This window comes from Schistocerca piceifrons, chromosome 1, assembly GCF_021461385.2.
Source record: "Schistocerca piceifrons isolate TAMUIC-IGC-003096 chromosome 1, iqSchPice1.1, whole genome shotgun sequence".
Lineage (NCBI taxonomy): Eukaryota > Metazoa > Arthropoda > Insecta > Orthoptera > Acrididae > Schistocerca > Schistocerca piceifrons.
In genome coordinates, this window is record NC_060138.1 from 89,230,629 (window position 1) to 89,257,586 (window position 26,958).

Here is a 26,958-nt window from a genome sequence, read left to right on the forward strand (position 1 = left end):
CTGCCAGTGGCTGCCTACAAGTCTCCTCAATTCCTGGAAAGGAGGAGAACTGATCTCGTAAGAAAGGAAGATATGTTGAAACTAGTACAAATTCCATTGTGCTTCCTTCCCCATGCTGTTTGATCCTGATGGCCATTAAGTCCCCAGAACAAAAATTTGGCATTGGCATGAATAAAATTCTATTTTTGACATAAAAGTATGTTCTAGGTTTTTTTAGATTTCCAGCCCAACTTACTTCCAGTTCCTCAGAGGCCTGATAACACCCCCGTACATAAATGGGGTTCCTGGATCAAGACTGCATCCACCTTGTGCCTTCGCAGAAGGTGACTCGAGGTGGCAATTGCTCACTTACTGTGTTGCAGTTTCATCTGCAATACTTCCTGCTGCCAACATACCACCACGATCACTTCTGATGTACTTGATTACCCTGACAGTAACCTACAAGAATCGTAAATACAATTTTAGGTCCTGCTCATACATTGCCTTTGGGTTTTCCTCACTGATTTCCACCACCAGGGTCTGGCTCTCTGATACAATCTTACTAACTTTATCCTAACCCACAACTACTTCTCATTTGAAGATAAGGTATATAAACAAATCCATGGTACAGCCATGAGCACCTTCACGGCACCCATCTGTGCCAACCTTTTTGTGGGCCATCTACAGGAGACCTTCCTAGCCTCCCAAAACACCAAATCCCTAGTGTGTATCAGTTTTGTTGATGATTTGGACTCAGGACCAAGACACCCTATCTTCACTCCTTCACAATCTCAACACGTTCTGTCCCATTTGCTTAATGTGGTCCTCCTCAACCCAGCATGCCACATTCCTAGATTTTGACCTCGTTGTCTCTGATAGCTCCATCCACACCAGTGTCCACATTAAATCCACCAACCAACAAAAGTACCTGCATTTTGTCAGCTGTCACCCATTTCACACCAAAAAATCCCTCCCATGTAGTCTGGCAACCTGGGGATGGCATATCTGCTGTGACTAAGACTCTCTTGCTTAGTATCCTAAGGGTCTCACGAAGGTCTCCACAGACAGACACTATCTCCCATACCTAGTCTGCAAGCAGATCTCTTGTGCCATTTCCCCTTGTGTCCCCAATTCTCCCAGCACACCAAGAACCAAGCCACAAAGTAATGTCTCCTTCATCACCAATCCCACACCAGACTGTAACAACTGATCCACATCCTTCACCAGGGCTTTTATTACCTATCATCATGCCATGAAATTAGGAACGTCCTACCTGAGATACTTCCCATCTTTCCTAAAGCGATGTTCTGTCACCCAACCAACCTCCACAACATGCTAGTCCATCCCTATGCTACTCCCAATCCCAACCCCTTACCACAAGGATCATATCCCTGTGGATCACCCACATGCAAAACCTGCCCAATCCAGCCACCCAGCATTTCCTATTCTTGTCAATTATTCAAAATCACAGTCACAGTCGCATTATTTATTTTGCCGCCAACTGATTTCAACCCGCGATGGGGTCATCTTCAGGGCAATTTATACTGTAAAGTTACAATATTAGTAAGTAATCATGTACGTAATCTACAAGCAATTAGTCAAAGTTACAGATTTTTATACCCATTTGGTCACTCACTGGAGTCGTCGCACTGCCTGTACTTGGTTGGTAACTATGCATGATTGGCTCTCTGCATGAGCTTAAATAACGGCCAACAACACGTGGGCAGACGGTAACGCCCTCTACGGTGACCAACGGTGTTACATACTTAAGCAAGAAATCGTAAATTTTAGAATTTGTTCCAGTTGTAATATAAAGCATAATAAATATAACTAATTAAACCTCGAGAAATTTACAATTATTTAAAATGCAGGTAACCGTTGTCCCATTCATTTTTCACATCATTTGTGGATAGAGCAGAGCCCTCTATCTTTTGTGGTAGGGACGCTGTTGCCACGGGCGATTGTATATATCAAGCACCCCCTAGCCTGTGTGGTTGGGATGCCGTCATCATGGTAGCCACTTTGTATAAGTCTGCTGGTGTAATACCATCTTTGCGCGGCATTCGTTGTTATGGTAACAGCATACCGTAACCACTATTCTGCCATGTTGTTGTTAATCCATGTGGTCTTCTGCTGCGGCGTTATCTTTGCACAGCATGCGTTATTGTGGTGTGTTCTGGCTGCTATCCATAAAAGTTGTTCCTAGTAATTAGTAAAAAACTTCAAAACCAGTGTATTCTCTGTCATAAAATTAACATATTAGAGAAAAAGTATATCAAGTGCCCCTTAGCCTATTTGGCTAGGATACCGTCGTCATAGTAGCCTCCTCGTACGTGTCGTCTGCTGTAGCATTAGATACCGTAGCATCGGTGTACCACAATCCTCCCTTCATCATGCTGCCGTCAATCCACATAAGTCGTTGTATTATGGGTGCTCATCGACAAAGTTGTTTCTCAATTATATATTAATATTTTAGGACTGATATAAGGAAATCTTTAAATTTTGTAGGTCTTCATTATAAAATAAAATTTTTTTTAAAATGTTGGTTGGCTATCTCTCAGACTTCTAATGCTATGTGGCAAATGACAAAAGATTTTTGTGGCAGCATAATTCACCACTTTCTGAGCCCAAGACAGATTTAACCCAGAATAGTGAAGATCATCCTTTCTTCTAGTGCTGTAGCCATGCACATCGCTGTTAGTTTTGAACAGGGATGGGTTATTAATAATAATAAATTTCGTAAGTAAATATATATATTGTGAAGGTGCTGTGAATATCCAGAGTTCCTTAAATAAATGTCTCCAAGGTGATCTACATCTACATCTACATCCATACTCCGCAAGCCACCTGACGGTGTGTGGCGGAGGGTACCCTGAGTACCTCTATCGGTTCTCCCTTCTATTCCAGTCTTGTATTGTTCGTGGAAAGAAGGATTGTCGGTATGCTTCTGTGTGGGCTCTAATCTCTGTGATTTTATCCTCATGGTCTCTTCGCGAGATATACGTAGGAGGGAGCAATATACTGCTTGACTCTTTGGTGAAGGTATGTTCTCGAAACTTTAACAAAAGCCCGTACCGAGCTATCGAGCGTCTCTCCTGCAGTCTTCCACTGGAGTTTATTTGTCATCTCCGTAACGCTTTCGCGATTACTAAATGATCCTGTAACGAAGCGCGCTGCTCTCCGTTGGCTCTTCTCTATCTCTTCTATCAACCCTATCTGGTACGGATCCCACACTGCTGAGCAGTATTCAAGCAGTGGGCGATCTTGGGAGGGCTCCAGATATTATTCTGATTACAAGCTTTTGTGCAATGAATACCTTTTCTCTTAATGATGAATTAGTACAAAATATGATGCCATATGAAAGCAGTGAATGAAAATAGGCATAGTAGACTAATTTACCGATAAGTTTTTCACCAAAATATGCAATAACACTGCTAGCATAAGTAGCTGAACCTAACCTTTTCAGCAGATCATCAATGTGTTTCTTCTATTTCAATTTCTCATCAATGCACACACCCAGAAATTTTGAATTTTCCACCTTAGCAACAGACTTCTGTTCATAGTCTATGTTTATCAATGGTGTTATGCCATTTACTGTACAGAATTGTATATACTGTGTTTTCTCAAAATGTAGTGAGAGTCCATTTGCAGAGAACCACTTAGTGCTATCATAGGGGAAGCAATGGAAGATGGTGTTGCGGGAAAATATATGCTCAGTAGTAGAAAAAAGAGAGGAGATATATTATTTGAGTTCTGCAGTAAGTTTCAGCTAATAATAGTGTGTCACTGTTTATAAATCACTTAAGGAAAGAGTGTACTTGGAAAGGCCTGGTGACATGGGAAGATACCAGCTGGATTACATCGTGGTGAGACCGAGATTCAGAAATCAGATGTTGAATTGTGAGGTGCAGATTTAGAATCAGACTCAACTAAGAAATGAGTAACAGTAGGTTGAAGTTCGAGAGAATCATCGGGAAGAATCAGTGTGGAAAGTTGTGGGAGCCAAAGTACTGAAGAATGATGAGATGTGTTTTAAGTTCTCTAGGGTTGTAGATACTGTGTTGATGAGTACCACAGTGGGCATTTCAGCTGAAGAGGAGAGGATGTCTCTGAAAAGGCAATCACAGAAGTTGGACTTGTGATGACCTACCCCATAGGAAAAATAATTCTCAAAATCTGAACTGTGAAGTCACACTAAATTCTAGTTGTAAAACCAAACTATATGTCACACTACTCCATTTCACAATCCCACTTCATTTATGAACTGAAAAACCGAATATTTACGAGAAACTGCTCTGAAAATAACCTGAGTCAACAAAATTGTGTATATACCCTCCAAAACTTCAAAAATATCAAAGACAATATCTGATAGAATTTAGAAAAGGTGACAAAATTATGTGAATCACATACAACACAGTTAATAATTACATGAACACTGTGGGGATTCACCGTACATTTACCCGCTTTTGAGTATAACCAGCACCTCTTAATATTATGACTCGAAGCAGTACAATGTCAAAGCTTTTAATACTGTTTAAACATTTCCCATGTGTTTTGACAACTGAAGTATGTGATTCGCACTCATGGCAGGAAGTGCATCAATGGTGAAATAGCAGCTTTTATGTTATTGATCTGATCTCAGACAATTGTGGCGGTCACTGTAATTTACGCACACAGCTGTATTTCGCGACAAAATACTCTTATTAGTCACTATCACATTGCTGTACTCACAACAATACATAAAATCACCTAAAATAATGTGACTGCAATAATTTTGACATGCAAGGAGAAATAGTTCTAGTGAGAAGAAGTAGTTTATATTTACTGGTGTTTCAGCAATGACTACTGTGCAACTGTTACTTCACTAATGGTACTTTTATTGTCCACAGCAGAAAACAAACATAAACAAACAAAGAATTGATTTGAATAGTGTCTATAATTCTACTACTTTTAATAGAGAAAGGAAGTGTTTAGATCAGGGGATAGTGTTCGGTGAAATATCTTAACCTTTCATTGCATACAAAGCGTTGCGCTGGGCAGCACGTCGTCGCTGGGTTATGATGATGTGAGCAGGATACAGGCAGTTCCACTTATTAAACTTCTCTGGTGAAATGCGAACAAAGTTTCTGCATAGCTGTATCAGTAACCCAGTAGTGATTAACAGACCACAAGATGCTGGTATGCGACCGTTGTTGACATGTCCCCCCTTGCAAAGCACATTACGTAGACAGCATTCATTTCTACGCTTTGTGCACTGTCCATGATGCTTTCGTCTGTAACTACACAGTTTGTCACATTCATGTACCTGTAGCCACAAATACGTAGCTCATAGAATTGTTCTTTTACGTGATGCAGCCCCTTAAATAATGTCCACTCTGTTCTCGCAGTTCAAACTTCTGCAGTGTCATTGAAAGTCAGACATACTGCACATTTCATTAAAGTTTCCACTTTCATGGTTTGATAGAATGCAAAAGTCAACGGTTCCACCACCCGAAAGTCTTGTTAGAGGTACTTTCACTATCTGGTTTATTTGCTCCTAAAGTTCGCTGGCGATGGCATTCCGTACTGCAGTGCTGAAGCAAATTGAAATTCTCGTAGTTCGGTATCACTGTCCATACAATTCCGGGTGCTTTTCATAAAACTGCAGTATCATTTTCCCGCGCATGCTTCACAGATGCATCGTCCACCATACTTTCTACTACACATCCTCTGTTCAACTGTCGATATCACTATCACTGTCCTCTTTCTACAGATGCTATATCATTATCATAAATTTCATAAATCTTTATAAATGTTCTTGACTGCATTTTTTACAATTAGTAATATACCAAAAAAGAAATTTACAAACATTTCCACAGTTACAAAGGAAGAAACATATTTATCCATTGGCAAATGAAATAATTAATATTACATCTTTACATTTAAAAACCACAATAGTGCATTACATCATCATAATTACATATGCTGGCAGGAACAAAAGAAAAAAGTAGAAAACGAAAGAAAATCATGGTAAAAAATTTTATATGCGTAATTAGCAATGCCTTCACAAACTGACAAATATAGCTACAAGAAAGGTGGCAGTGAAGGAAGGCTGCAAGAGGAATTCCATTATTAAACACAGAGTAGAGAGTGAATGAGTGATATAATACACTGAAGCTCTATCTGCAAGGGAGAGAAACTGTCTGCTGACATAATGGGAGAAGAAATGAAAGTTGATTTGGAAGACACAGGGGATCCAGTATTACAATCAGTTTGACAAAGCTGTGGAAGACCTGCAATCAAATATTGCAGAAGGCATATATATCATTTCTTTGTAAATTCTAAAATCATTAGGGCAAAATGCAACCAATTGAAAATTGAAGTTCTTGTGTGTATCTACATGACTGGAAACACACCATCAAACATTCAGAAAAATATCATCCACACAGTTCCAAAGATAGCAAATACACATAAGCACAAGAGTTATCAGACTTACAGCTCCTGCGTCCAAGTTATTGTTAAGAATAATGTACAGAAGACTGGAAAAGAAAATTGAGGGTCTGTTGAAGATTAGGTTGCCTTTTGGAAAGGTAAAGGCACCAGAGGGGCTGTTTTGATGTGATTGATAATGGAAGCAAGACTGAATACAAAAATAAATAAATAAATAAAGAAAGAAACATTCATAGGATTTGTTGACCTGGAAAAACCATTCAGTATGTAAAGTGCTCAAGATGTTCCAAATTCTGAGAAAATTAGGAGCAAGCTCTACAGGAAAGAGAGACAACACGTAATACGTATAAGAGCCAAGAAGAAACAATAAAAATGGAAGATGAAGAATGAAGTACTCATGTTAAAAAGGGCATAAGACAGAGATGCAGCCTTTCTCTCTTACTATTCAAACTGTAATGTGAAGAAGCAACATCAGGAATAAAAGATAAGTTCAGGAGTGGCATTAAAATTCAAGGTTGTAGAATACCAATGATATGATTCACTGATAATGTTACTATCCTCAGTGGAAACGAGAAAGAATTACAAGGCACACTGAATAGAATGAACAGTCTACTGTGCACAGAATATGGATTCAGAGTAAACTGAAGAAAGGCAAAAGTAATGATGAGCAACAGAAAGGAGATTTGTGATAAAGTTAGCATCAAAACTGGGGACCACAAAATAAACAAACTGAAGGAATTGTTCTACCTTGGCAATAAAATGATGAATGAAGCAAGGGGAACATGAAAACCAGACTGGCATAAAGAAATAGGGAATTCTTGGCCAAAATAAGTCTATTAGAATCAAAAATTGGCTTTAATTCGAGGAAGAAACCTCTGAGAATGTATGTCTGGAGCACAGCATTGTTTGGGAGTGAATCATGGACTGTGGGAAAACTGGGGAAGAAGAGAATTGGAACATTCGGCATGAGGTGCTATAGAAGGATACTGAAAATTAGGTGGAGCGCTAAACATCAGAAACATTCAAGATTGTGACAGGTGTCAAACAGGGGGATGCTTTCTCATGTGTTCTGTTCAGTGTCATCTTACAGGAAGTAATAAGGGAATTTAGGCAATGGGAGTGGGCTGGAGTACAACTATGCACAGAAGGTTGGGCTAAAGGTGAATCAAGACAAAATGGTGTTAATGCAGTTAGGAAGATGACAAGAGCAGGAAGAATTTCTTGAGGTAGATGGCGTGAGGTTCAAGAGAGTTCACCAACTTAGATATTTGAAATCTTGGTTTACCAGTGACAGCAGCATAAAAATGGACATCAAGGAATGTGGATATGAAATGCATGTATTCCCTGAGGGAGACACTCAGTTCAGAATGAGTATCATTGTACAGTAAGGTAAGAATAGATAACAAAGTGATATGACTAGGAGTCATGTATGGTTCATAAACATGGAGCATGACTAAACGAGATAAAGAAAAACTATTAAGAAGAGATATGAGGAAGATATGGGGACTGATCTCTGATAAAGGAGAATCGAAGAAGAGAAGGAAGCCTGAGGAAATTTACCTCTGAATAAACAGCCAACAATCCTACAGAAGCTGAAGAGCGAAAGAATCCAGTGGGTGGGCCATGTAGCCTGTATGCTATAAGAAAGACAGGTTAAGAAGGTACTTGAGGGGAAACCAAACACTGTATGCTCCATATGATGACAGAGTCAGTGCTGGATGGATTATCTGGTGAAGGACCTGGTGGCCCTAGGGACTGAAGGCACCTGGAGGAAATTGAGCACAACACAGAAAGGAGTTAAGGCAGTTTTTGGAAGCAGGATTCTGCAGGGCCTATCATCACTGAACATGTGTGTATGATAAGATAAAAAAAGAGGGAATTTGCCCTTGGATGGATGAGAATAGAAAAATGTGGAACAACAAGAAGGGATAAGATGATAGGACATGTGCTAAGACAACATGGAATAAGTTCTATTTTACTGGAGGAAGATGTAGAGTATCAAAACTGCATGGAAAGACAGAGATTGGAATGTATGCACCAAATAATTGAGGATGTTTGGTAAAAGGGCTAGTCCGAGATGAAGAGGTTGGCACAGAAGAGTGCACCAAACCAGACTGATGACAGAAAGAGCAACCTATTAAATGGGATTTGCCCTGCGGATACACTGCACTTTTATAGAATTCGTCCAACACATATGTCTTCCATTTGTCTTCCCTAGTATTCATGTTATGTGACCCGCTAATTAGATATTGGTTATTACTATTACCCCTCCATACTTAGACAGCGTGACATACTCCAGATGTTCATCACTAAATTTGTAATTGGATACTGTTGTGTTCTTTCTCTTTGTTACCGTCATTATCTTGCAATTAACCTCACTTACAGGAACCAACACTTGCTACATGTAGTGGAAATTTTCTCTTAAGTCTTTCTGTATTTCCTTATGCTCATCCAACAATAATACTCTCCCTGTCTGAGAAGTGGCATAGCGTGTACCATTTCAGTGTCACTTTTGGTGGAGAAACCTTTCCCAGAAGTTTTCATCTGAAGAATATAGTGAGATGCCAGCTGTTCAAGTTGTATTGTGGAGGTGCTCTTATAACAATCAGCCTGAATACTCAGAAATTTCACCAACCCTCATAAATAACTGTCAGACCCAAGTCAGGGGTAAAGGAGCAGTGGGATGAGCATGACCTCGGAAGGATTTACAGATGACGCATAACATTTATTGATAGGAAACTGCATTTGAGTGGGGTGGTGGTGGGGGGCCAATGGGGGGAAGTGGGGAAGAGGAAGAGATAACTCTGGAATCCACACAAATTATAACAAATGTATGTATGCATGTGTGTTCCGCATCCCTACCTAAACCATTGGACCAATTTCAGCCTAATTTGGTACACATTTCGTTTACTGTCTGGAAAGAATCACTGGGCGTTAGAACCATCCGTCTGTCAAAGGTGCTGGAGTGGGTGTGAAAAAGCAGTGTAACCCACGATGCGAAAATATTCATGCTTTAGCTACCCGGTATTTGAGAATGAGAGCACTTAGAGATGTGTAAAAGACTATACAAATAATTTCAAATCTTTACAAAACTTTTTCTGACTGCCAACCCTACAAAGTGATAAAAGCAAGAAAAAGTTGTAACTTACTACAGTTTTGCTGTTCGTGCAGTAAAACTGCCACATCAAGCAAGGCATTTTAATTTATTACTTCTTTACTGCTAAATGTATTCATGACACATTTTTCAGACAGTATTCACATATGCCACTAAATGTACCAAAAAAATTAAATCAGTAAGACACTTAGTTCAGGTGGTAAGACGCCATAAACATTGAATGCATGAGAAACTACCACATCATGCAAGACATTTAAGTTTATTACTTCATCACTGCTGCATATGAGCAACATTTTTCATGTACAGTATACAAATTTTCCACTGAATGTATCTACAAAAATTGTATCATTGTATGACACCCAGATCAGATGATACAAATACTGAGATATGTGAAAAACTGCAGGACTTTTTAATTTACTATTTTTTTGCTACTAACTCTATTCACAACACTCTTTACAGCCAGTGTTCACATATGCCGCTGAGTGTATGTAGAAAGATACATCATTTTACAGCACACATTTCAGGAGGTATGTCATCATAAACGTTGAGCTGTGTGAAAATGAAACTGCAGGGGGATTTCACTATAGATACAGGTGAAATATGTGTTCAAATGTCCATGAAATATGTTAAATATGAGTGAAATATATTTCACGAGTGCATATGCATAGAGTTCCTTGGGTAAAAAGCTCTCCTGAAATCCATGGAAAGATTTCAGTCAAGTTTGGTACTCTGTAGGCATAAGAACCTTCAGCCTTTTATTGGGGTGAGTGTAATAACATGGAAAGAGAAGGGAGGACAAAGAGATGGACAGGCAGCAAGATGGAAGGACGGGATACACACAGATAGGAGGAGGAGGAGGAAGAGGAGGAGTAGAAGATGGTCAGACAGAGAGGAGAGGAGGAGATGGACTGAGACAGGTGGAGGAAGAGACAGGCAGAGAGATGGGAAGGAGGAGATGAATATACATAGGGAGAGGAGGAAATGGACAGAGAAAGGGAAGGGGTGGAGATGGATAGAGAGAGGGGAAAAGGTGGAGATGGACACAGGAAGGAAAGGTGAGGAGATGAACAGAGAGAGGGGGTGAAGGAGGTGATGGGCAGAGAGAAGGGGTGGAGGAGTGGACAGAATGCTAAGAGAGGGGGAAAAGGGGGGAGATGAGCAACATGTCTGTTACGGCGTAAAGTCAGGTGCTGGCATGCCAGTCTCGAACGAAAGAGAAGAGACGGCTGTGAGAATAAGTCAGCCAATAGCATGCTGACTGACCGCTCTCCAAGATGACAACGCGACAGCAGTGGCCTCTATGTGAAAAGGACATAAGTACTGCATCCAACGGGTCGCAGCTCAATTGAAGAGTAGTTTCAAGATTAGCAAGTTCTAGAGCATCATTGACACTAGTTACTTTGGTGTACCTTCTATGTATTGTTGCTTATTTTGTATGTTGCCCTTTGCTTGTGACACACCTGTGTAACACAAAGTTAAGTATTGAATTTTTTTATTTTGTAGTGAAACTTGTAACTAATTAATATGGTTTGTTGAATTGTTGTTTATAGACCTGAGAAATCAGGTTTCCTAGACACCCCATATTTGACGACTAGGCTGGATTTAACAATGTCGGTGTACTCAGAAATCATATACTCTGCCATTCTGTAGTGCACTGTCTTTCTTGATCAGTTCATGATAACAGATGTACATGCACTTCAATTCATTGGATTGTTCTCTGATAACATGTGACATTGACTTCACACATCACCTGACAAGCCTCCCCTGTCAATATGTATTGCCTATCTTTGTTTAAAGTCATTATCTTCCCAATGGTGCATTTCTGGACATAGGTTTATTACCAAATATTGCTGTCCTGAGTCCCAACACCTACAACTGTGTAACCAGAATTGTGAATACCCTATAATATTCCAGGACAGGTCAAATATAGATAGTCAGTAATCATAAGGCTTGTTACTGAATTGTAGAGGTATTACCAGAAAACAGTTTTTCTTGCCAAGATGGTTATTGGCATTGAATGTAAGACAAATTCATAGTAAATGTTACCTATTCATGCATTGCAAAACAGAACACATAGCTAAAAAGTTCTTGTGATTTTTTGGTCTGTTATATGTGTATATGCCACCTATCATAGTGTACTAGAGAGGATTCCTTTCGTAATTTTGCTTGATAATGTAGCCTGATGGGCCTGTTATGGTAACACAAACATTGATGGTTCAGTTGTAATGATATGTTAGAGAGAGAGAGGGAGGGAGGGAGAGGGAGAGAGAGAGGTGGGGGCAGGAGAGAGTATGAACAATATTAGAATAATAATAATAAAATATGTTGATTTCAGTATTTTACAAATTTGTTCTTTTTTTTTTTTGTTTTCAGCTTATGCATAGCACTGATGATATTTGTCAACTATGGAGGAGGCCACTACTGGTTTTTCAAGCATTCCGTATGGAACGGTCTCACAGTAGCAGACCTTGTATTCCCATGGTATGTTTATCTCTTTTTTATAGTTACATAAAACCATTTTTATTAATTCTGCAGTATAGTGTTTTGTTATTAGTATCAAAGTCATAAGCTTCTGCATACAAATCGTGGTCTTCAATTGTTCCTGTGAATGCTCTAAGAGAACATTCAAATGGTATATGATGTACTGTTTGCTGCTCTTCACTGCACTCACATTCAGGAGGCGATTTCCATGCTCGATGGTGCAGTAGTACCCCATATCTGCCCCAGTCAGTTCTGATTTGAATCAGTATACACCAGTGTCGTCAGGGTGGATGAAAACCTACTGGTCACTCTCAAGGAATGTTAATTTATTGCTTCAAGGAAGTGTGTTCCAGCCATTGAATGTTCCATGTTCCATAAATTTCTGAATGAAATGGTAATTCTGGGTTGTTTTTTATTCTTGTCCACACATTCAGAAATGGTTGTGGTCTTCTTAGAAATGGCAGTGGAGTATTATTAAGAACCAGTAGCCAGTGTGCATTCGTAGAATGAGTACATCCTGTGATAAGATGCATGCATTGCTTGACTGAGCTGTGTTTCAATTACTTTAGTGTGAGCACTGTTTAGCCATTTGGAACAACAGTATTCTGCAACTGAGTATGAAAGGGCTGAAGTTGATGACAGGGTCACCCCAACTTCTGAAAATCATGGACTATCAGTGAATTTCAAACGTGTCAGGGAAATGTTTTGGGAATCTGGGGTGAGGGGGAGGGGGGGGGGGGGATGGAAATATCTTGTTTTAGACTTAATGGATGAAATGGTTTGTTTATGGAGCCACCACACAGGTTGCTGACTGGACACAGCTTATTAGCTGCTGGGTGTTGTGCACCTCCTCCCTACTCCATCCTTCCTACTGCTTCTCCCCTCCCCACCAGTAGCTCTCACCTTGCAGTCAGTGCAGCCACCATTGCTTGCCACTAGCCGAGCTGCTGCCGGCGATAACAGGAGGGAGGAGTGAGTAGTGGGTTGTTTGAATCTCTCAGTATTCACACAAGTGAGCCATTTCCATATTAATCACCATGGTCTCAGTTCAAAAGCACACTGTCAGCGACTCATGATTACGGAAGTGAATAGCTGGCCACACATGAGCAGATTTCTGCGATGGGTCAAAACTGCGGGCCTTTTCTCCGGGTATCTCTAATAAATCGCACCCACCGAGCTTAGGTCCATCATTTACCACTAATGTGCAGGCGCCATCTGTTGGAAGTAGTCTCTCCGATCTGTCCACAGGCTGGGTCTGTTCATGTGTGGTGTAAATTGACAGATTTTCATGAAGTATCAACAAACCCAGGGCTGCAGTGCTTGCTTTACTGGCCTGAGGCCATGAGCAGTGTATTTCAGGAGTTGCGGCTGTGTCTCACCCCATGTACTTTGTACTGTGCAACATTTGATAGGCATTTTATTTATTGCAGTGCATTTTTGCACTTTGAAAGTAGTTTATACACTCTAAGACACAAAAAACAACACAGCAAAAAGGAAATTGGTAGACATGATGTATATGCGCAGACAAACATATGATTACAATTTCAGAAATGTGGGATAAGAGCTTCACAAACTGAGCAAGTCAGTAATGCATTGGCCCATCTCTGGTCCATATGCAAGCAGTTATTCGGCTTGGCAGTGATTGACAGAGTTGTTAGATGTCCTCCTGAGGGATAATGTGCCAAATGTTCTCCAATTGGTGTGTTAGACTTCAAAATCACAATATAGTTGGAGGGGCCTGGCCATAATGCCCTGAAATTTCTCAATTGGGAAGAGATCAGGTGGCCTTGCTGGCCAAAGTAGGGTTTGGCAAGCACAAAAATAAGCAACAGAAAATCTCTCCGTGCGTGGGTGGGCATTGCCTTGCTGAAATATAAAAGAATGCATAGAAGAGCATCGACGTAGCTCTGTGCTTTAAGGATGCTGCAGATGACAATCACAGGGGTCCTGCTATGAGGAGTAATGGGACCTCAGGCCATCACTCCTGGTTATCAGGTCATTTGGTGGGTGACTGTCAGTTTGGTATCCCACTGCTGTCTGCTGTGTCACCAGACAAAGGGTAGTAGACGTATGTGCATCTGTGAAAAGATCTGTGCGCAAACCATATAACTACCGGTGCCGTACCTTAGCAAAAGATCTGGCAAAGAACCTGAGGAAATTCTCGTCCTCTGTAAAATTGCTAAGTGGGTGTAAGACTTCCATGTAGTCACTAATTGTCCCATCTGGTGTTGCAATTGAAGATAGCAAAAGGAAAGTTGAAGTTTTAAGTTTTGTGTTTACGAAATTGTTCATGCAAGAGAATCATACAGACATACTGTCATTTAACCATCGAACAGACTCTCATATGAACAACATAGTACTAAGTATCTCTGGTGTAGGTGTTGTAACCGTGACCAGAGCGGTCACGGGGTTGCAGAGGACGACAGTGCGGCGGGACTGAACAGGAGCTGCCCGTGCACAAACAAAACGAACAGGAAAGGATGTACAAGAAAGATGACGGATGACCGAGCAAGACCGTACGAACAACAACAACATGCAAGAAGCAATGGGGTCACAAGCAAAAACCTCACAATTCCACCCGTACACGGAAACAAAGTAAAGTAAACATGCTGCATGTAGGCGCTCAGTGCTGGAGTAGGGAAACAACTGAAAGAGTTGAAAACAAATAAGTTGCCTGGTCTGGATGGAATCCCAATTTGGTTTTACAAGCAGTACTTTACAGCTCTGGCCCCTTTCTTAGCTTGCAAATATTGTGAATCACTCACCCTGTGCAGAGTCCCAAGTGACTTGAAAAAGCACAGGTGACTCCTGTATGTGAGAACAGTGAAAGAGCGGACCTGCAGCTGTAGAATTGCAGACTGGTATCCATAGCATTGCTTTGCTGAAGAATCCTTGAACATATACTCAATTTGAATATGATGGATTTTCTTGAGACTGAGAAGCTTTTGTCCATGAGTCACCACAGATTTGGAGGGCATCGCTCTTGTGAGGCTCAGCTTGCCCTTTTCTCATGTGGTATGCTGCAGGCTATGGATTGGGAGCAGCAGGCAGATTCTGTATTTCTAGGTTTTTGGGGGGCAATTGACATAGTTCCCACTGTGGACTGTTGGGGAGGGGGAGGGGGGAGGTAGGGGGCAGATATTGAATGGATTCATGGATCATGGATATGCCAGTGTCTCTGGGGGCTTCTTGGGTAATGGAATCCGGTATGTTGTCCTTGACAGCATGTGTTCTTCAGAGACTACGGTATGATAAGGGGTTCCTCAAGGAGGTGTGATGGGCCACTATTATTTTCTGTATACATTGGTGATTTGGCAGACAGGGTGAGCTTGGTGGTCTGCAGTTTTTTGGTGATGATGCGCTATGGTGTGCAGGAAGGTGTCAAAAGTTGATTGATTGTAGAAAGGTGTGGAATGATTTGGACAAGGTTTTTAGTTGGTGTGATGAATGGCATCTGGTTTTAAATGTGGAATGGTGGATGAGTAGGAGAGCAAACCCATAATGTTCAGATGCAACCTTGGTAGTGTCCTGGTTGGTACAGGCATGCCGTTTGGATGTCTGGGTGTAGTGTTCCAGGGCAACATGGAGTGGGGCGAGCATGTGAGGATTGTGATAGAGATGGTGGAATGGTCAAGTTCAGTTTATTGGGAGAGTTTTGGGAGTGTGTGGTTCATCTGTGAAGAAGACCACATGTGGGACACTACTGTGAGCTGTTTGAGTGTACTGTAGGTGGACATTGATGCATTTCAGAGGCGGACTACTAGATTTGTTACCGGTAGGTCCGAACAGCACATAATTGCTACAGAGATCCTTCGGGAACTCAAATGAGTGTCCCTGGAGTGAGGGTAACATCCTTTTTGAGAAACACTGTTGGAGAATTTGGAGAACTGTGACTTGAAGCTGACTGGAGAACGATTCTGTTGCTGCCAACATATATTTCACATAAGCACTCTGAAGTTATGAGAAAGTAGGGCTCATACGGTAGCATATAAACAGTTGTTTTTCCATCACTCAATTTCTGAGTGGAACAGGAAAGGAAACGACTAGCAATGGTACGTGTCTAGTAATGGTATGTGATACCTTCTGCCACACACCATGCTTGTGGCTTGTGGAGTATGCATGTAGATGTAGATACATCTTCAGCCTGGAATTTCACTGACTGGAGTAGAACTGTCTTCAGTGATGAGCCGTGCTTCAAATTGAGCCCCAGACAGTGGTAGGATACCAGCTTGACTGTCGATCACCATTCAGCAACAATTAGCAGTAATGGTTTGAGGTGCCATTTCATAGCAAGACATCTTTGATTGTCCTCTGCTTTGCCCCTACAGCACAGTGGTATGTCGACGATATTTTACATACAATTTTGTTGTCCTTCATGCCAAGCCATCCTGCACTTACATTTCAGCAAGATAATGCCCACTTCACATGGTGAGAGCTTAGACTCCTTTTGTTTGTGCTTGCCAAACCCTACCTTGGCCAGCAAGGTCACCAGTTCTCTCCCCAATTGAGAACTTTTGGGGCATTTGTGCAGGGCCCTCCAACCAGCTCAGGATTTTGATGATTTAACATGCCAATTGGACAGGATTTGGCATGATATCCCTCAGGTGGACATCCAACAACTCTGTCAATCAATTCTGAGCCAAATAACTGATTGCATAGTGGGCCGAGATGGACAAACTTGTTCTTGATGTGCTCAATTTGTGAAGCTTTTGTTTGTCTCTACAAGTACATCAGATCTACCAATTTCTGTTCCATACAGATAATTCCTTTGTAATGCATTGTGTCTTTTGTCTTAGAGTGTATGTTCAAGAGAGAGTGATGCTAGGAAGAAAACTTTGGCAGTCCTGGTGGTTTGTGTGTTATGCACTCATAATTTTCTTGAGAGAAAAATTGCGCAATATGTGTAAAACAAAGGACATAACACAGTGGGTAATAGCCTACAATAATGAACATAAAAGAAGCAACATTTTATTGGTGCTCACTATATTATTGGTTTATACAACTCTTTTACGCTTTTTTGAAGAGGCCTACATATTTCTAATCTTTCTCCTTAAGTTATTGAAAGTATTTTAAATCCATCTTTGTAACTACAAGAAAATGCATATATTTGTCACCAAATAAAATACCATAGTGGTCTGTAGTGAAACATATTTACAATCTGGCTTACTTTCTGAATCTAAAAACAGTTCGTGACAAGAGTGGTTGATGTTACTTATGACATGTTATGTCCGATTTTCAGTCGGATCAGGAAACACCATCTATTTGCATGTTTTAAAGTATTCTCTCATTTGGCAATGTTGCTTCTAGTACAATAGTTGCAAAGATGAGTTTAAAATATCTTCACTTATTATAAACCAGTTACGGACAATGTGGTCAGACACCTGACACATTATCTTGCCTGTAAAGTTCATACATCATGTATAGGAGAAGGAGCAAAAACTTCAAAGTTCAAGTCAACTTGTTAATAAACACCGAAACCTCTTTACTTACCCATCAGATCATAAATCCTGTAAGGGGAGAATAACGTGCTGTTCATTCTAATTTAGAGTTAGTAATATGTTCAGAAATATAGAAGTCCTCACATTTTTTGTCAACTTACCCCACAGATCTCAGAATTTGACAGGGAAAAAAGCTAAAACTTTATTTGGAAATTGAGGAATTGTCAGGAGGGAATATCACTTCAGGAAACTTGTGGCAACCCTGGATGATCTGGGGACAGTTGTGGTGGCACCTCATACAGTTCCTGTTAAGTTTTCACTGCCGTGGTGGTGATGGTAATAGTAGTAGTAGTAGTAGTAGTAGTAGTAGTACTGCTGGCAATAAAAATTGTTGTTTTCAGTGTTGTTAGTATTAATTAGGGGGAGAATCTCATACTCACAACTGTTGGTCGGTCCCCTGTCATACTGGGGCTGAGTGGCATGCTCATAATTTTTAACCTTTCCCAGTGCTTCCCTCTGTCCTCCACTAGAAAGTAACTGGTTCCAAAAGCCACAATAGTGTGTATACTTTTATATGTGTCTGTCAGCAGTACTGCCATTTCTTCTGAAGGTAGGTACTGGCCAGCAATTCTGTCTCATAATTATATACTTTTATTGAGAGAATTTTCTTTTTGATACTATATACACCTTAGGTCACTTCGTACCTGTTATCAGACTGCTGTAACACACCTTGAAGGTGATATGTTATCAGTGTGATCGGCAATGCCATGAAATAGTGAAATATAATTGGATAGACAAAAAAAATCTACTCACCACGAGGTCACTCGTGAGAGTTAACGAAATGTCCAAGCTTTCACAATCAGCGACCCATTCTTCTGGCAACGGGGTTGAGGGAGAAGAAAGAGGGATAAAGGAAAATGACTGACAAGGTTTAAGAAATGGGGAGGATTACAGAAAAGTCACCCAAAACCTTGGCCTGGGTTGACTTAATGGATGGGATGAGAAGGAAAGCTGTCCTCCTCATGCCATCCAGTAAGTCTCGCCTGACCCACAATTACGGTTGACTTTTCCATAATTCTTACAATTTCTTAAACCTTGTCAGTCATTTTCCTTGATCCCCCTTTCTTTCCCTTCAACCCTGCTGCTGAAGGAGGAACCACTGGTTCTAAAAACTTGCAAATTTCATTAACTTTTATGTGTTTTCTCCTGCGTTACAGTAATGTCATTTAAATATCTGGGCATAATGTTGTAAAGCAATATCAAATGGAATGAGCATGTGAGGGTTGGAGTAGGAAAGGCAAATGGTAGACTTCAGTTTATTAGGAGAATTCTAAAAAAAAAGTGGTTCATCTATAAAGGAGGCCACATATAGAATGCTAGTGCGGCCTATTCTTCAGTACTCCTCAAGTGTTTGGGATGCTTACCAGGTTGCATTAAAGGAAAACATTGGAGCAATTCAAAGGTGGGCAGCTAGATTTGTTACTGGTAGGTTCGAGCAACACACAGGTGTTTCGGAGATGCTGTAGGAACTCAAATGGGAATCCATGGAAGGACGTCAACACTCTTTCCAAGGAACACTATTGAGAAAATTTAGAGAACTGCCATTTGTAGCTGACTGTAGAATAATTCTGTTGCCTCCAGCATACATTGCTTGTAAGGATCATGAATATAAGATACGAGAAATTAGGGCTTGTATGGAGGCATATAGATAGTCATTTTTCCCTCATTGTATTTGTGAGTGGAACGGGAAAGGAAATAACTTGTATTAGTATGTGGTATCCTCCGCAACACGTCGTTAGGTGGACTCAACGTATCAGTGTAGATGCAGATTTTCGGAAATTCATAATTTTTATTGAGGTATAAAATAATGAATGGCACAGTAATAGGCTCTCCAGTTGCACAAACCATAGTAAACTACTTCTCAAAGGACTGAAAGTCCCTCTGCATGGATGGATTAAGTTTTGTATGGTTTGTGTGTTTCCTATAAAGCAGTTAAGATTATTGCTAGGGAGTGGTTCCTTCAAAAAGGACAAGGCTGATTTCTTTTTGTGTCCTAGTCAGATCTATAATTCTCATGTATAATGACTGTGTCATCAATGGAATTTTAAACCCTGATCTTTCTTCCTTCATTCTTTCTTTTCACATTAATTCACAGTGCCAACGTTGTTTAGTGTTAAATACAAATACCATGAGAGCACATTTAGGAATAACAGTGACTACTTATGAAAATACAAAAATCTATCCTTGTAGGCACCTGACATGCAAGCACAAAGAAAAATATGTGGCTATTCTGCCCATTCCTCATATGAATTCAGTTGAAGATTTATGTTTATAACACAGCAGACTACAAAGACCCTAACAATTACTACTCTCTTTACAGCTCTTAATCAAAAACACTTATCGTTATCCAAGAAATGATTCACAATCATCTTGCAAGTATGTGTGCAACAGTATAGACATATAATTTCCATTGTTTGATTTTCCATTTTTTGAGTGTAGCTACTCAAAATTTAACATATGTGGGATGCTATATTAAACAGCTCTTCCTAAGATGCAAAAGTGGATATGCAGATGAACGGGCAAAAGTGGATATGCAGATGAACGGAAGTCAGATTGAGTATATGTGCTGATACAGAGATTGTAAGAATGGCAGGCACCACTGTCTGAAAGTAGATTAAGAGTTTCAAGTTTATGTAGAAATTCAAGTATTTGCAGCTTGTATGTGTGATTTGGTATACAATGAATTATAATTTGCCTGGAATGAAAAGATTCGAGTGAGAAACAAATGTTTCTTTAATCTGTGAAATACAGTGCTCTCTCTCTCTCTCTCTCTCTCTCTCTCTCTCTCTCTCTCTCTCTCTCTCTCTCTGTGTGTGTGTGTGTGTGTGTGTGTGTGTGTGTGTGTGTGTGTGCACGAGAGAGAGAGAGAGAGAGAGAGAGAGAGAGAGAGAGAGAGAGAGAGAATGAAAACATACATCCTTTCTATAGTTCAGTGCAATAAAATAAGAGTATTTGAAACCATTTTCTGTTGACAGGTTTATGTGGATAATGGGTTTGAGCTTGGCGATATCTCTGCGCACACAGCTGCGCTCCAGTAAACCGAGGCTCCATGTCCTCGGACACGTGTTACGTAGGTCACTTTTCCTTATTGCCTTAGGAGTGATTCTGAATTCATGTGGTAACCATGGTACAAAACCTGATGTAAAGACCCTGCGGCTGCCTGGAGTGTTGCAGAGGCTTGGTGTCTGCTACATGGTGATTGGCACAATAGAGAGTTTGCTAATGTCACGAGAAGGGGCATTCAGGTAACTCACCGCATATATTTACAAGTTTCTAGAAGACTTTTCCAGGCTATAATTTTGATCTACGTTTTGTGATGTGTATTACGTAATATACCAACGAATTAAGGAACTACAGAGACTTTATTGCTTGTGTACATAAGAAATACTCGTCACTGTTAGTGTTGTATATATGACATAAAAGTTTTTTTTGTTGTCAATGATATTTTGCAGTTTTATGATTTTTCTGTTGAAATGGTAATTAATGATGATCTTTACTAATGATTACATCTGTGTCTGAGAGGAACATGAGTTTTCGAATAGTGTACAAATAAGAAAAACTAATTTTTCACTGGGACTTAAAACCTGCTGATGGATAAGAAAGTACATGATATCTTGGAGAAGCAAGGGGTTCACTTTGCACAACCAGAGCATTCATCCTCACTTTTGAGGGGGGATTTGCTTCCAGAGAAAGTCAAAATCATAGTAATCCGTTGCGATGTAAAACCATATTTTCCATCTCCAATGTGGTGCTTTCAGTGACAATGCTTCAGGCATATGTGTTCCCATTGGATGAACAACCCAATTTGTGGGGACTGTTTTTGGCCATTTCATGAAAACTCAACATGTGAGGAACCATCTTTCTGTCTATTGCTGAGACAGTCATCTTCCTCATTCTCTGAAGTATCCTACACTAATTAAGGAATGTAAAACTAAGGGATTTTAGGTCTTCAGTTGCCTCTTATGTTTTGAAGCTTAGAAAAGGTATGTTCAGTTGGATCCTGTCCCAGTTGTATAAACTTTTGCCACTACTGTCACCAGGTCATCGGCTGCATCTTGAGTATTTACTCCCTTCATTGCCTCAAATGTTTACCTATAATAGCTAAAACCTCCCTTCTTGTGGTTCCTGCAGCTCCGTCTTTGGGGACCTCAACGGTCTGCTTCTGACTGGAGAAGGTGCATCTTTCCCCAGCATCTACTAGTGACAGGGGTCCATTTAGGGAATCATCTCTCTGTAAATCTATGCACCAGCAAGCCGATACCATCCAGTGACTGAAGGGAGCATGGACTGTGGGTCCTAGAGCTGCACACTCACTCTCAGTCCCTACCCTCTCAGTGGATAAGCCCTTGTGAGAGTCCTAACCCTTTAAAGTAGCTAAGGAGAAAAATAAATCTTGGAAGAAGGCTACTCCTGTGACCCCACACCTTTGGACACAGAAGCAGTGTTTTCGAATGTTATTCCCCTCTCACCAGTGGCAGACAGTGATCATGGAGTGGCCCCTTCACACCCAGGATGCACTTAATGTGTTAATTCAGTGGAACAGCATTGAATGTTACTGTCACCCACTAGAAATATAACAGTTATTGTCCTTCTGGTCTCTGCTGCTCTCCAATAAATGCATTTCACTGATGACCATTCTTCATCCATTTCATATTACTGTGCCTTCAGTAAGAACCATACTGGAGGCATCTGTACATTGTTCACATGCATGTTGTCAGTGGATGGATTCCCCTCCATACACCATTGAAAGCAATGGCAGTGCTATCATAAATGATCTTCAGGCATCACAATTTGCAATGTTTCTTTACCCCTGGGTGGGGCACGTAACATTCCTTGAAATGGCCACAGTAATCTGAGAACCTTCTCCCTCCTCTATCTCCTGCTTGATTATTTCAGTCACCCTCTCTGGGGGAATTCAACATTGTTCTTTAGATACCTTCTGATTGACCAACTGTTTTCCAATCTTTATCTGTGTTTCCTCACTGATGGTACACCTACTCAGTTCAGTGCCACACTTTTTTTAGGCATTGATCTTGTTGTATACAACTTCGTACACAACGGTAAGGAGAGGTGGGCTACAGATTAGTGCAATACTGTTGTCACAGGAAAACTGGCCAGGAGCAGAAATGATTGGCGAACAAGTTAACACAGTAAACAGATTTACTTAACTTGTATTTTTCCAAGCTTTCGAAAACTCATTACAAATAATGCAGCAAGAAATTAGAGTCCAACTATCAGATTGTCAACAAGGAAGAGATTCGCTGTACTAAGCGTGAACGAAGGTATTGTAGCGAAGAGGCTCCAAGTGCAAGTGGGTTGAGTGGCTGCCACCAGCCGTCCTATATTGCTGTGGCGGAGGGCACTTGTGGTCTTGGCTGCTGGAGGTGTGGGGCAGCAGGTGCGCACCATTGGGTGTGCCAGATCCCGCACAGCTGCTGTCAGTGTCAGACAGAAAGTTGCAGTTCCATTGCCAACTGTGACACCCATGGGGTGGTATCAATACCTAACACCACAGACCTTACGATCTCTTCCCCCAATCTCATAGCTTTACGAAAATGGTCACTGTATGGAAATCTTTGTGGCAGTCATTACTTTCCAGTAGTTCTGTCATTTGCTTTCCACCACCCAGTGATCCAGTTGCCAAACAGTGTGTTCTCTGAAGAGCCATTTGGCAGTTGTATGTCTCTGTCATCACTTTCACCCCCTCTTCATCAGATTGTATGAACAAGGTTGTTAGAGTCTTGTAGCACAATTGCAGCACCAGGCCATGTTTCAATGCACAATCAGATGATCCAACAACTGAATGTGGCTCATAGACTCCATCTACTCAGGGTCTTCAACTGAATTGTGCCATGAATTGTTTTGCAGAGGGTCAGTAATGCCGTCATCCCAATCCTTAAAGCAGGGAAAACTCAGTGTCCATTGACAGGTACTTACCAATTAGTGTCACCAGCGCACTCTGCAAATTGCTTAAAATGATGGTAGTGTGATGGTGAAACTGGGTTCTCAAATCATGGGGCCTTTTGTCCCCCTATCAGGGTGTACACTGGGAAGTACCTCAGTACGATCCACAACTGACTATCTGGTTAGATGAAACAGCAATCCGACAGACTTTTTCTAAATACTAACATCTCACTGCAGTCTTTCCTGTCCCAAATATCACATTTTTCTTACGCTCTAAGACTGGGGGCTTCCAAGGCTCTGTACCGATTTTTATTTCCCAGTTTTACGTCACCAATCATTTTGGGTAGCAGTTGGGATGTTGCTCAGTTACCCACAGGTCCAAGAGAATGGCATCCCTCAGGGCTCTGTACTGGGTGTTACACCGTTCCTTATCACCATAAATTGGTTAGTGATGTCCGTTGGACCAGTAGAAAGTCCTGGGCTGTAATTTTACTAGTTTTTGCATTTGCTGTAGCTCTCGATCTGCATCCAAGGCCAAATGCCAGCTCCAAGGTGCCCTCCAAAGGGCCCTGCCCTAGACCCTTTCCCATGGTTCCAATATCCTTGTATGAGCCATGCATTTCTATCATACCACGGTTCATCCTGACACTGATAGCTGCTTAGCTACCCAGCACTTTGACATTGTTGCACAATTATGTTGGCACTCCTCGTTGATGAAAAGCTTACCCTGCTGCCCAGTATTCATCAGCTTGAGAATATCTGCATGTAGAAGCTAAACACTCTCTGATTCTTTGCTTGTTGCTCTTGGGTTGTGGGTCACACTATTCTACTTTGTATTTACTGGGTGCTGCTTTCATCTGAACTGGATTGGTTGCCAAGCTAAGACCCAGCGGCACTTTTGGCTTTGAAATTGTTGGCCCCATCACATTATCATGAGTAAGATTGGCCACTGGAACCAGCTGGACTGGTCCCATAGACAGTCTCATCTGCGTATTGTAAAACTTTCACCTTTTCCCAGTATATCCTATGTAGTTCATATGTGTAGATATCAAACAGAGTAGGTGCCAAAACAGACCATTGCTGCAACCCTAAACTCATAGTTTGTGGTCCTGTTGTATGTCATTCATGTATAACTAGTAGCATCCATTCAGACAAAAAAGATGCCAAGTGTTCTGTAAATGTGCGGGGTATATGTTGTTCCGTTTTGTGGTTAGTACTGGAAATACTACATCATTGTAGGGGTTGCATGGGTCCAGCAACAAAACTAGTAGATAGTTGTTTTGGTTAAAACAGAACTGTTTATCACTAACTAGGTGTATCAGAACATCTTCAGTACGTTTCCTTTTGTGAAAACCACCTAACTACTAGGGAATAGTTCATGGCATTCAAATGAATGTTCTTACTGGAATCTGACAAGTTTTTCCAGCACTTTGTAGGGGCATTATAGTAACACTATTTGTCTGTATGATGCCACCATTACAGACAAGATTGGTAATAGACCTAAGGCACCGAGTCTGGATTCTTCCCAGTTTGGGCACAAGTATCATTAAAGGGGCTTACTATTGTGATCCTCAAACCACGTTTTATTATAAGTAGCCGGTAGGTATTGTTGTCTTTCATATGGCAGAAATGATAGCATATTGTAGTGGAAGTTGCCTGAGGTAGTGACAGTATTTTTACCAGAGGAGAAAGTGCTCTGCAGCTCAGCCATTGATAATGACTGTAGAAGGGGATGTCATTGGAATTTAGATCTGTGCTAGGCAGGTGTTTGATGGAGCTAGGTGTTAGATTTTGTAACATCTGTTCCATAACGCAATTCATAGACAGTGACTTCTAATGGTGCGATAACGATTGTTTTTAAAGCTCTTCACATTCTTCTCTACACTTGACATTCTGGTACCTTAGTTGTAGAGTTGCACAGGTTTTTCCAATTGTTCTCGTTTAATTTTTTTAAAAAAATCTTGGTTTTCTCTTGTATTTTTTGCAGGTTAATGTAGTTTTGTTGGGTATTATGCCTCATATATTTCCCCAGATTTTCCACGGTTCTCTGATATTTGATACCTCACCACACAAGAATAGCAGGCACACAAAGGATGTACTTTTCTTTTCCAGTTGGATAGTTGTGTCACATGAGGTAATGCAAAGCTTAGGTCTATTGCCAATCTTGTCTGTAATGTTGAAGTTATTCTTGTGGGTGTCTGTCATTCAGCAGCATTAGGTTTTTGTCTTCTAGGATAGTCATTAATAGCTCACCATTGCAATTCTCACAGTCATATCCCCATGATGTGTGATAAGCTGTACAGTCCCTCACAACAAGCAGTGGATAGCCAAATTGTACTAGTGGTACAATATCAGTGCCTGGTACGAGCATGTTCACTGTTCTGTAGATAGTATATTCTGATTGGATTCTGAAGTTTGTGCAGCTTGTATGTCTTTGTTGCTGCAGTTAAGTTTAAGAATATTGTAAAGAATATGTTCAAACAATGGAAAATGTAACAATATTATGAGAAGGAAAATTGTCACTCACCATATAGTGGAGATGCTGAGTTGCAGTTAGGCACAACAAAAATACTCTAACAGTTAAAGCTTTCGGCCATTAAGGCCTTTGTCAACAATACACACACACACACACACACACACACACACACACACACACACACTCACACATGCGACTGCAATCTCAGGCAACTGAAACCACACTGCGAGCAGCAGCACCAGTGAATGATGGGAGTGGCGACTGGAAAAAAGGGGGGGAGGGGGATAGTATGGTGGGAGTGGCAGACAGTGTTGCAGGTCAGACGAATTGTGTTGTTTATGTCTAAATTTGCAGAACGCCATTCTTCAATAACTTATAGCCCACTGCATTTTATAATTTTAACTCCCCATGAGGCTTTATATTTACTCCTGGAGTAAAATTTTAACTTCCAAGTATACAGTTTCTTGGCTTTTGGCTTTACAGAAAACCATGTTCGTCTTTTATGTCGTTTAAAATAAAGATGCAGAACTTATCATCCTTAGTTTTGGTGTATACAAATAGCTGGCTTTTATTTTTTTTTCCAAGTGTGTATTCCGTATAATTAGTTTTTTTTCAATGCTATGTGGATGTAAACCTGATTGGAAATTCTACATAACAGTATTGCAGAGTATGAATAAAAAATATCAGTTTTAAAATCATCACATAGCAAGCTATGAGGGTACTTCAAAGTGTAGAGTCTATAAACGAATATTATGCAAAGGACTGCTTTCTTATTTTGCATTCCTTATCTGGACAGGATATGATAAAACAATTTCCTTAAGTACAAAACTGTATGTCCCTTTGAATAACATGCTGCAGTGCAGCACATGGTCATGTGATGCCTCACTACGCATGAAATTCCAAGCAGAAATACGTTGAAAGGTGTATGAGCAGAGCAAACACCAAGCATCGGCTTCCTACATCATTGTAGTTGCACATGCGAAGTAATGCGTACTTTCTGGTGCTTTCTGGCAACTGTTTAAATGAACCTATATCTAACAGGTCACGGGAAAATATTGCGGATGGTGATTTGAGAA

The 26,958-nt window shown here is 40.7% G+C and overlaps 1 protein-coding gene across 1 annotated transcript in view; it reads left to right on the forward strand.

Annotated features, from left to right (window-relative positions):
• LOC124783083 (heparan-alpha-glucosaminide N-acetyltransferase-like) overlaps positions 1-26,958 on the forward strand; it is a 101,030-nt gene that overhangs the window by 43,108 nt on the left and 30,964 nt on the right. The window contains exons 6-7 of the mRNA XM_047253995.1: positions 11,897-12,004; positions 20,478-20,747. Coding sequence (XP_047109951.1) covers positions 11,897-12,004; positions 20,478-20,747 — 378 coding nt within the window. The remainder of the gene's footprint in view (positions 1-11,896; positions 12,005-20,477; positions 20,748-26,958) is intronic.